At 44.7% G+C, this 12,285-nt stretch overlaps 1 protein-coding gene across 6 annotated transcripts in view; it reads left to right on the top strand.

Moving 5' to 3' along the window:
• Nucleotides 1–12,285, top strand: part of LOC134348348 (receptor tyrosine-protein kinase erbB-4-like) — a 1,006,440-nt gene that overhangs the window by 723,258 nt on the left and 270,897 nt on the right. For all 6 annotated transcript variants that reach the window (XM_063051562.1, XM_063051560.1, XM_063051559.1 and 3 more), the window contains exon 15: nt 1,299–1,453. In XM_063051562.1, the coding sequence (XP_062907632.1) occupies nt 1,299–1,453 (155 nt within the window). The remainder of the gene's footprint in view (nt 1–1,298; nt 1,454–12,285) is intronic.

Below are 12,285 nucleotides of genomic sequence, written 5' to 3'. Positions count from 1 at the left end.
TGCAGTTCAGAAGGATGGGGAGGATCTCACTGAAACCTACCAGATGCAGATATTTCCATTTATAGGAAATTCCAGGATCCAAGGGCACAGCCTCAGAATAAAAGGATGTCCCTTTAACATTGACATACTTACTCCCTGCTATACCACTGGCATTTGGGGCAGCAATGAAGGTCCTCTAGCTCTGGCAATGTTCACGGCTTCCTTCATTGTGCCAGTAGCTTCCTCTCAGATTTCATTACTGTCAGTCATGCAAGTCCCAAGTGCCGACTCAGGACCACCATCACAATCAGATGTAGAAGGATTCTTTGTTGCTGCTTTGGTAACAATTTTATTTTACCAGTCAGGATTATAAGCTCTGAGCTGAACCCCCGAACCTGGAGGACTGGTGGACCACTCTTAGTCCTCTACCCTTTGACCTGTTTGGTGTGGGTGACCCTACCAAGAGCCAAAACATAAAGCCCTGACTCCAGCCAACATAGCTCTCTGGGTCATTGAGACACGCAAGCCTCCAAACCACGACAAGTGGTCCTCTTGGAGGTTTAACATTGACCTGGGGAGGAATTTCTTCAATCAGAGGGTGACAAACCTGTGGCATTCGTCGCCACAAAGGGCTGTGAAAGCCAAGTCATTGGATGTACTTAATGCACAGATTAATTGGATTTTGACTTGTAAAATGGGTTAATGGTTATGGAGAACAGTGTCAAGAAAAAAGATCAGCTATAATTGAATGGCAGAAAAAGCTAGATGGGCCAAATGGCCTGATTCTGCTCCTATATCTCATGGTACTATTTGATCAATACCCAACAGTTCTGTTCTCTATACTGAACAAATAACCTTACATTACACCAGATCTAACATTGCTGTCCTTGACCCTGATACATACTCCTATTCAGTTCTGTCTCATCAGCCATCTTGGCAATGTTACCTTTGGTCCCCTTAGCCAAATTATCAAAACAGGTTGTCAATGAATGTGAAAAAAGGATGCAGTTGCTTGGTTTGAAATAAGAGAAAATAGTGTAAGTACTCAGTAGGTCAGGCAGCATCAATGAGAAAAGAAACAGGGTTTAATATTCCAAATCAAGTACATCTCTGACAAAGAGTCTTATAACTGAAACATTAGCTCGCTCTTTCTGCATGGATTAGGAATTGCTGAGACTTAACCCTTTTTTTAATTGTTGGTTGTCACTCCTTCTTTGGACTGAACTCTTGATCTGAACGATTTGATGTTTCGTCACGTTTGAATTCTCTCAGAGTAGTAGTACATTTTACGAATTAATCAATGTTTGTTTGTACGCCAGGGCCCCGACCACTGTACCAAGTGCTTGCACTACAAGGACGGTCCCAACTGTGTGGAGAAGTGTCCTGATGGTCTTCATGGTGCCAGTGGATTCATCTTCAAGTATGCCGACTCCAACCGAGAATGCCATCCATGCCATGCCAACTGCACCCAGGGGTATGTCCGACAGGGCACTGAGTAGTCGCGGTCATGGTGCCCCTTGACCCTGTCTTGAGCAATGTCCCAGAAAAGAGCCAATGAGCTCCATGGGTTTGTTCAGTTCACTTCAGAACTGAAATGAGGAAGGAAGTATTGGACAGGATTAACAATAAAGAGGAAAATGTTTAACACCCACACTGACCTGTTGGACTAAATCTCTGCATTGTAAATTGGTTATAATTCTATGTTTAATCCACTCTAAAAGACTGTTACCTTTCCTCCTTTTCAACACTCCCAATTAGTCGAGCAATTCTAGTAAGTTGGAAGTGACCTTTGCGATATCAGAAAGTGCACATTTGCGCTTTCAAATCGAGAATAAACTGCAAAAAGCTGGGCAGCAGGCAGGATTGCCAGAGCAGCTTCTCATCTTGCATTTGTAAAATTAAATCAATAAATAATTAAGCGTGTTTCTAATCTTAAGCGTTAATGTCAAGCATCAAGAAATAGTCCATTGTCCCAGTGATTCTAATTACAAATGAGTCGCTTGGGAAATGATATTGAATGTCATTGTACCAGTGGGATCAAAGCAGATTTATGTTCTACCTTGTTTCATAACCTGGAATACACCGGAAAACTATTTTTATTTTATTAAGTGATGATTGAAGTGAAATACCAACTTGGGTTGTGATTACAATTTAACTGAAGTGGTTGCAGGTGAAGGATTCTGTGATATTTGTGCTAGCCTCTTACAGTTCAACAAGAAAGGACACAAAATAGGGTGATTATCAGTGGGAAAGGGGGAGATTTCTCTGCACGTGGATTGCTGTGATTCAAAATGTACTCCCAGGATACTTCTGGAAGCAGTTCAGTTATAGCTTTCAAAAGACAATTGTACACATTAGTAAGGAGTGAATGTGACTATTTGAATAAACACAAGTGTAACCCTTGAGCTCGCCCAGCTCGTGTTCGTCTAGGGGAAACAACCTTTGGCCCCGCCAAATTAGGTAATCATGTTTGTGTGGATGCTGTGTAATGTACCCCCAGTTACAAACCCACAGTGCAAAATATCAGACAGTACACCATATGCAATTAAGTGATTGAACTTTATAAATCTTAATCTGAATATAGGGTTAGTAATGAAAATAAAAAAGGGCCCAATTCAAGTCAAAAGTTCACATTGGAGATCACTCAGTCGTCATTCTTCCACCATCGATCTCCTCTGAGTGTCGCTGACTTTCGGATCTCAGTCCACTTCGTCCAGTGGTCTACCAGCTCTCTCCACACGCGTCTTCCCTCTTCATCTCTCCTCGACAAAAGACCGCGAGCAAACATCCTTCCAGGTACACAAGACAAAGCAACAACCTCCAATTGACTAACATGCATACTATAGTCCTGTTATCTCCAGCCATAACCCAAACATCACTGCTACAGAGAAACCATTACCTCAGCAGTGAACATTACAGAGAAACCAATACACAAGAATGTGAACAACCAAGCACACAGTGCTGATGGAACTCAGCTGGTTAGGTGGGCAAAGAGTCTTGGCCTGAAATATTGTTTGTACATTCCTTTCCACAGATGTAGCTTGACCTGCTGAGTTTCTATGGCATTTTCTCACTATTTGGACTGCTTGTTCAAAGATAATCCCCAAATCCAGGCAGAATAAGAAGTATAAACAATAAGCAGATGTCTCTGTGATACTCTTATTGTAGAATCATCCCACCTGACAAGCAACATGCAAAATGCTGAAGGAACTCTGCAAGTCAGGTAGCATCGATGGAGGGGAATAAATAGTCAACATTTCGGGCCAAGACCCTCCATTGGAACTGCCAGTCCCGATGAAGGGTCTCGGCCATTAACGTCGATGTTTATTCCCCTCCATAGATGCTGCCCGAGTTGCTGAGTTCCTCCAGCAGTTTGTGTGTGTTACTCAGCATTTCCACCATCTGCGGAATCTCTTGTGTTCACCTCACAGACAACAAGGAATGGGAGCTGACTGTTCCCCCATCCCCATCACCACAAATTCTGGACTCCGTCTCTTCCCACCCGCACCCCCCCCGAAAAACAGACTATAAACTTCCATTTCTTCACCTACCCCCAATTCCAGAATTGATTACCTCCTCTTTAGTCTGTGGCATCTATCAGGCTGTTCTCTCCTTTAACGTCAAGCAAGGAGCTGCTGCTCATTCCAAATGCACTGCACTCCCCCTCCTCACACTGGCCTCCCCCATCATACCGGCCATGCCCAACTCACGTCGGCCTGTCCTACCACACACACTCCTCCCAGCTCAGACTGAGTCACCCTCCACGTGCTAACTCCCCATTGTACATGGGCTTTACCTATCTCACCTACCACACCCATCTCCCTCTGTCCCTGATGAAGGCAACTCTGGCAACCACAACTTATCCTACCAGAGCTGCCCAGGAAAAATCCCTCACAGAGCCCACCATCACTGCAGGGATCAGAGCTAAGGCACTGCTCAAATCATAAAGGTGATAGCCCATAGGGTGAGCATTGTCAGTTTTAGTTGTGGGGACTGGAATTATTGTCCAGACTGGGATGACACACGCAAAAAGAAACAGTTCAATGAAAAAAGGTGTTTCACATCCAGGTCAGACTTATAACGGATTAGTTCAAAAGTTCAAAGATGAAAATAAATTTATTATCAAAGTACATACTGTATATGGCACCATATACTACCTTGAGAGTCATTTTCTTGCAGACGTTTACAGGAAAATAATAAACAACAATAAAATTTATGAAAAACTATATACAACAAAGACTGACAAAAATTGTGCAGAAGAGGATGAATTATGCCAATGATAAATTTTAAAAGTAAATAAGTAATACTGAGAACGTGAGTTGTGGATTCCTTGAAAGTGAGTCCATAGGTCGCGGTGAGTGAAGTTATCCCATGTTGCTTCAGAAGCCTGATGGTTATAGGGTGATAACTGTTCCTGAACCTGGTGGCATGGGGCCTTGTCACATCCAACAGGGTGCAATAAAATTCCTCGTTCATGTGAAACTCACAGAGTTCACAGTATTCGCATAATGATAAATGCAACAACAAATACAGCAATGAGTGCAAAACAGCAGAATTGTGCCAAGTTTAACAGTGCAAACTGCAGTAAAGCAAAGAGAAATGTGGTACAATAACGGAATAACCCAGAGAGGTAGAATTAGGTGTCTAAATGTGGTAGCACCATTGGGAAGGAGATATGAAAGAAATACTTGGTTCAGAAATCTGATATCGGTGGGGAAAAGGCTGTCCTTGAGTCTCATCATCTGGGCTCTCAGGTTCCTGTATCTTCTCCCAGGATCTTTCTCAGTAGCTGTCGGTGTAGTACAGAAACAGGTAGGAAACCTGAACACTGACTTGCCACATGCATGGCGTGTCTTTAAACATTGTTGGTTGGGCTCCAGACTATTCATCCACTGTTACAGGTGGAGGAGTTGCGGTATGTGTGATTGGGACGGGCTTCGCTTGTATTGGCACAAAATGGGTACAAAACATGTACATCCATGTATTGGCACAAAGCAGGTGATCTCCATCTTCAGATGCACACACAGCAAAATATACACCTGGATTCACACAAAAGGCGAAGAGAGTTTCTGCCCCTCCACCTACCATCCTGAAGCATTACGGTCTAAAAAGAATATTGAAAGAGGGCAATGCTTGGCACAAAGGATGAGTCCAAGGTGTGCTGTTCCCTCAGGAATATCCAAAAGTGGACATCACCACCCAGGCAATCCAACAGAGGCCACCCCCATTATCAACCTCGTATACGTCTTTCTGCCTCCCCGTTGGCAATACCTGTCTGAAGCTTGCTGATCAGCCAGCACATGGAGATGCTTGTGGAGGAAGGCATCTGACTGGCACATTCCAGGCTGCAGGAGGACTCCTGAGGGAGGCACTGAAGGGAGGTCCACCGCAAGCATTCGGTGGGGAAGGGCCGCAGTACTGGATTCCTCCACTATTGGACAGAGAGGGGCCAGGCTGGGTGAGGAAGTTCCTCCATTATTATAGTAGTGTTCCACCACGGGGGCCACAAGTGTGGCAACCTTCTATTGGTTTCAAGGAATGTAATAGAACATGACTTAAAACATTGACCATGAATGTCGGAATGAAAAGACATTGCATGGTTTGTTCTTGTAATTTTTTAAAATTATTAATAAAGTCTGTTTGAACATATGGAAAATCAGCAATATCTGCACAGCCAGCAGTCTGCTGCTTCAGCACTGGCCACAGCAATGCCACCAGACCCCAGCTCTCTCAGCAGTGACATCATCTGTTTCCACACTGGTGACATCTGCACTGCCAACCCTCCAGCTGTCCTAGCCTGTCAGCGTCTGAACGCTGCCCGCTGCCGTGACACATCTCGGCAGTGGACTTGTCTGTACTGCCAGCCACCTGTTACCAATGACATGTGCACCGCCAGACCCCAGCTTCCTCAAGCATATCAGCAGAGGCACTGACGCTATATCCTTGACTAGCTAACAGCAGCTGGATTGAGAGAACATCACTCCATGTACTTGTGCAGTTTTCGCCATGTTTGCCATTAGGCTAGAAAGCACAAACCACTTTTTCTTCCCTCAGTATCCTTTGTCTTCTTGATATTCAGCGCAGAATCAATGAGGACCACACCTGGCTCAGTGGATTGGCAGCATGCTTTTGCTTTGCAAGCTTAAGACAAAGGTGGAAGAGTAAGGCAATTCCACTGATGTGAAGGCCACATCGTACACCTGTGGTTTGCAAACAGCAGAATTAAACCATCATGGTCACATCCCTCCCCACAATCGGACATGTCTGCATGATGCACTGTATGAAGAAGACAACATCAATCATTGAAGATCTCCATCATCTGGGCCATGCCATCTTCTCGCAGTTACTGAGTACAGAAGCCTGAAGTCCCACACCACCTAGTTCAAGAACAGATACTTCTCTTTAACCATTCAATCCTTGAACCATCCAGCACAACCTAACCACTGCCTCAGTTTAGCAACACGATGAACACTATGCTACTGCAATGGACTTTTTTTCCTTCTACTTACATTCTTTTTTGTATAATTTTGTATAATATTTGTTTAATTTGTTTTTATTTTATGAATGCTGTGTCTCTGATGGGATTACTCCACTCAGAGCCAGCATGAACTTGATGGGCTGAATTACCTCCTTCAAAGCTCTAACAATTCTTTAATGCTGAGAGTGCCAAAAAAAAAGGTCTTGTTTAAGATGGTGCCACTGAAGAGGGGCGACAGATTACTGGTGGTTCATAAAGCAAGAAGAACAACTCCATATACATTATTAATAACAGATTTTCTCTGGAAAATTGTGATAAACGATCACCGCAAACAATGATGAGGTGAGCGAAGGTGAGGCTGACTCAAGGGTCGAGGTGTGTGGATGCGATACAAGGTCAGAGTGAAGTCGAGGCACGTTTAAGAAGTGGTCAGAGTGAGGTTGAGACATGGTCAAGATGGAGTTGGAGTCGGGGATGGAGTTGGAGCAAGCAGAGCAGTGAAGTTTTGGAGCTTGTCCACCCAAACTGAGAGCGGTGTTTGATCCATCTAAGTGCCGGGCAGATGTGGAAAGGTCGGGTACAGGCTGGAACATGGTGGTGGGGTCCAGCCCCAGAGCATATTGACGCAGTGGACCCGAGTCCTTGTGTGCAGGGGATGACCCGGTGTTTGGGCAATTTAAACACCGGACCAGGAGGACTGAAAAGGCATGGTGTGGGGACCCGAAGCCAGAGTCGAGCTGGTTCTGCTCACTGCACTGCAATGTTTACCCCCCTCTCTGCGGCGCTGAAGCTGGGACTGTGGGCCTGTCCCCGCTGCTCCGGGCTTCAGGGTAGTGGACTCACTTTCATTCTGAACGCTATTGCTTCCTTTTACTGTTTGCGTGATTTGTTTATTTTTTCTCTCGCTCTGTTGGTCTTTATTTTTAATTGGGTTCTTTCGGACTTCTGGTGTTGTGACTGCCTGGAAGCAGACGAATCCAACAGTTGTATAATTTCTACATACTTTGATAATAAATGTACTTTGAACTTTGAAAATATTTAACTTCTTGAGTTGAGATTTTCCTTTTTGCCAAAGAAACCACCTCAAACAAACGTCTGGAGACCCGAGATGGCAGATGCTGGAATCTGGAGTGAAAAAACAAACTGCTGGAAGAACTCAGCAGGTCAGGCAGCATCTGTGGGGAGAACAGTTCGTCACAAATCAATGTCTGCATCGCCTGTGTTGGGTTACAGCCTTAGTCTAACTAATGCCAAGTAAACATCAAATCAGGCCTAGTGCCATTGGTTTCACCCTCTGCTTGGTCCAAGGGTGATAGCCTGTAGTACATGTCCCTGTCTGTCTCCATTCAGTCAGCTTGGGCACATTCTGTGATTCTTCGCCAATGTCAGTCCCTGCTCCTGTGGCTGGCAGAAGGTGCAAGGCTTTGAATCCTTCCTTCTGTTCATCCAGTGGCAATGAGCAGAAGAGAACAAAAAATGCTCTTCAAGGAAGCTCCTTCCAGCATCCATTGGACTCAGTGTGCAGTTGGACACAGTTGTGTCCATGTAACTGTCTTTTTAAGTCACGGCCAGAAATTCACGATGGCCCTATATTACAGGAAATATCTGATTTCACTTTACTGAATTCTCACTTGTAGTATTCATTTTTGGAGACTAAGATGAAAAGAATTTTGCGTTCAGCTCCTGTTCTGGCTGACATTTGCTAAGGACTAATTTACTATTCTGTGTGGTATAATATTCAAGAGACACTGGATGCATGTAGCGATCAGAGATAACATGAAGCCCCAAGTCCTCCTGTGGGAGGAGCCTTTTAGGATGATTATTGAGCTTTATCCAGTTTTATACCTGCTCTTGTGCAGAAATTCAGAACATCTGATTTTATCATCGAGGCACTGCATGGTGTAATCTCTTTATATGCTTCAGCTTTAGTTAACAACGTGGTGGCTAATGTCCTGGCTCTTTGGCTAATGGATCCTCTCTGCACTGGGGTACTGGCACAGTTTTGGTGGATGTTTGATATTGGTGATGCTTTCCAATCATCATGTTGTTTACTGGAGATCTAGGTCACTCTGGCTATTTGTGTGCATTATCCCTGCCTCTGAACAGGTGCAGCTGGGAGGTGAAACACCCTTTATTCCCATGGGGGGCGGAGAATCTCACTGAAACCTATCCAATATGTTGAAGCATGAAACAAGGTGCTGAAGGAAATTAGCAGAGTTATCGCCCAAGTTACAGAGGATTATGAGCTGCATGCAGATGCTAGTTCGGTGGTAGATGAGGACAAGAGGAACCCTATCCCTGGTGGGGTGGCAGCAGGATGGGGTGAGGGCAGACGTGCACGAATTAGAAGAGTTGCAGGTGAGCACAGAGTTGAGGGTGGAGGAAAGAAAGCCCCTTCCTTTGAAGAAGGAAAACATCTCTTTAGTTCTGGAATGAAAAACCTCATCCTGAGAGCAGATGTGGTGGAGACGGAGGAACTGAGAGAAGGAGATGGGATTTTTACAGGGTGGGAGGAGGTATAGTCCAGATAGCTGTGAGAATCAGTGGGCTTATAAAAGATATCAGTAGATAAGCTGTCTCCAGAGATGGGGACAGAGAGATCGAGAAAGGGGAAGGAGGTGTCAGAAATGGACCGGGTAGGGTGGAAGTTGGAGGATTTAGATATTAGTAATTATTAAATCTGTAGATAAAAGTCAGGGGTCAGCCAAAGGGATCTAGATGCCTTCTCCAGAGACTGGGGGTGTTCTATGCAGTTGTACTTGCCCCAGAAGATGAGGTCTGTGTTTGGGAACACTTTCATGATAAGGCTATTATTGGTGCACACTGAGAGAGTGAGCAGATTGTTAGGCCTCCTGGTTAAATAGAGGAGATGATAACAAGCATCAAGGAATCCATCTCCATGCTCCCACAGGTGGGTGGGACCCAGAATCTCTGACATCACTCTGAAGCCATGTGTACTTCTTTATAAGGGCTTCTCAATGACCCCCATCTCATCGCTTCAGTTAATAGATGCTTCTATACAATCTCCCCTGATTCCAGGGAGAGCTCTAGTCTCCATTATATGGGCCACCATGAAATTCTTCAGGAGCAGCGGAGACCCAGTTGGTAGCAGCTCTCGCGCAATGAGAGAAGAGATTGCTGCTCATCTGCAGATTGCATTCCCAATGGAACAGATGTGATTGCTGGGAAATCCACTCTCGACAAGATTGATACCATTTCAAGGCCAATGTTGGACTCCAAAGGGTTTCTTGTATTTGTACAAAGGCACTCATCTGCTCCTGGTGGAGAACAGTGTCACAGCTGACAATGTCTGACGGTGCCAACTCCCTCCGAGGAAATGTAGATGGCCTGTCTGAAGAAATTCTTCTCACAGTTTCCTCCAAGCAGTGATTCTTGTGTGTGAAGAAGGTTGAGGGTTAATACTGGGGGATACTATGCAGGCACATGTGTGTAATCAGTGGCTGCCTGCACTGGTGGGAAGCCAGCAATCCCGGCAAATCCCGGTGCATGACACACCACCTGCTCCTCGATAAGATCAAAGTGCAGGTGAATCTCGACAGGCAGGGTGATGGAGACGTCTCCCTGGATAATGTGCTGACAGGAATAAAGAATGGCTCATGCAAATGTTGTACAGTGCTGAGATGCCCTCAAACAGATTGCATAAAGCTTGGTTTATCGTTCATTCTTGTTGCAATATGACACTAGGAAATTACTCAATGCACAGCAGTTCCATAGCAAAGACACCTGTAAATTAAAGTGCCCTCACTGAGGGAATGACAACCTGTGTTTGGCCCTTTTATGGTGACTGACAGCCAAGACAGGGACCAACAACCCTAGGGCCCCAAGAGGAGAGTGAATGACATCTGGGAGAGTGACTAACCAACATGGGACTCCAGCTGTGGGAATGACCATCAGGAGGCAAAGCAGGGATGTGTTTGGAGGTTGGGTCCTGGCTGCAGTGTGTGGGGTTGTGTTACCCATAGCTCTGCAAACCCAATGAACCGCTGTCTGGATAACTGGGAAGTGACTGAAGGGGAAATCATTTCTCTGTGCACAGTGCATTGGTAGCCTCCATGCTGGAACCGTAAGCATATCAGGGCAACTAGTTGCTTGGAAAGGCTAGGAAGTTGCCATATCATGGCTAAGAAAATGGCATCTGCTGTTGACCTGTTGTGATGGTAGACAAATTGGAGTGGATCAGGCAGGAGTTGATATGCTTTATGACCAACCTCTAAATCACAGTGCATGAAAGTGCTACTGGACGATAGTCGTTTAGACAGGTTACCATGTCCTTCTCGGACATCAGTATGATCGAAGCTTTCTTGAAGCAGGTACCTCAGACTGCCAAAGCGACAGTAAACACTCCAGCCGGTAGATTAGCACAGGTCTTCAGCACTCAGTATACTGTCTGGCTCAGATGCATTCCGTTGGCTCCCTTCCTGAAGGATGCTCTCACGATGGCCTCAGAGACTGAAACCACAGGGTTGTCGTGAGTTGTGTGAGATTGTGAAAGTACCTCCAGGTTCTGTTATTCAAAGCGAGCATAAAAGGCATTGGGCTCATCTGGGAGTGAAACTTTGTTGTCACCTTGGTCACCTGGTTTCACTTTGCAGGAGATGATAGCATTCGAGCCCCGCCACAACTCTTGAGTGGTTCTGTGATTCAGGTTTGGTCCAGAATTACCACTTCGCATGTGAGATTGGTACTCGAGATTACAAACCATACTCAAAATTCAGTGTACTTAATGCCAAAAGAAACCAGCGCAACACCATCCAAAGTCTTTTGTGTTCTGTAGGACACTTATGTACCCACATCATTGTTTATATGATTTTATTAGCCTTATTCATAGTGTGGAGGAGCCTCTGTAAAACCACACCATCCTTTCCATCTTATATATAGTATTCAGTGTCTTTATCCTGAGATCTAGCCAATTAATTAATTGGGCTCTGATATGAACCGAATATTGATTTGGTAATTGTCATGAGAAGAAAGACACATACAATAACGTTCATTATAAGATGAGAACTGATGTCGAAGACATTCCATTAAACAGCAGAATGGAGGTCTAGTTATCTCCTAATTGATCCCTTACTGAAAATGTTCACTGAAATAACATCTTATATTGTCTGCTCCTTATATTCCTGCGTGTGCGTGTTCATGAAGACTGTAACAAGCAATACTGGAGACTTTCTTCATAATTAGAGAACCACCCCCCTCCCCACTAATGAATTCTGTTCTCAGACTCTACAAATCTCCTGGAGACATAATTTCATTGGCAGTATGTTAAGGACTGGAGAAGCTGACACGCTTCAACTTTCCATTAATGGAATCGGCTTGAAACCAAATTAAAGGATTTCCTTGCTTTAGTTTGTATTCTGTCTTGCATGCACAAAAGAAGACGTCCCTTTGAACTGTGATAATGCAGTTTTGCACCGAAGCTGGGGAAGCCCTCAGTGGATTGAATACAGACATGACTTCCTGACTTAATTACAAACATTAATAAGCACTGCAATGAATGATAAAGAAGCACACTGCTGTAATTCTATTTAGTGTGAAGTATCCTGGCATACATATAGGAGAGTCAGATCTTGGTTGAAATGTTTGTGTACCTGTCTCATATTGTGGTATGGACTTGTGTGCCTGGCCCAAACTACAGACTCATAGCCTGAATTGGAATGGTGGGTTTATTGTTTGAGGAGAGACTGAGTAGACCCAGACAGTCTTCTCCAGTGTTCAAAAGAATGAGAGGTGATCTGATTGAAACAGACAGAATTCCTACAGGGCTCAACTGGCCAGAAGCAGGGAGAATGTTGCCTCAGGCCAAAAAG

Source organism: Mobula hypostoma, chromosome 6 (assembly GCF_963921235.1).
Source record: "Mobula hypostoma chromosome 6, sMobHyp1.1, whole genome shotgun sequence".
NCBI classification, from domain to species: Eukaryota; Metazoa; Chordata; class Chondrichthyes; order Myliobatiformes; family Myliobatidae; genus Mobula; species Mobula hypostoma.
The sequence above is the reverse complement of the archived record's forward strand: the minus strand, read 5'-3'. Positions and strand labels throughout refer to the sequence as shown.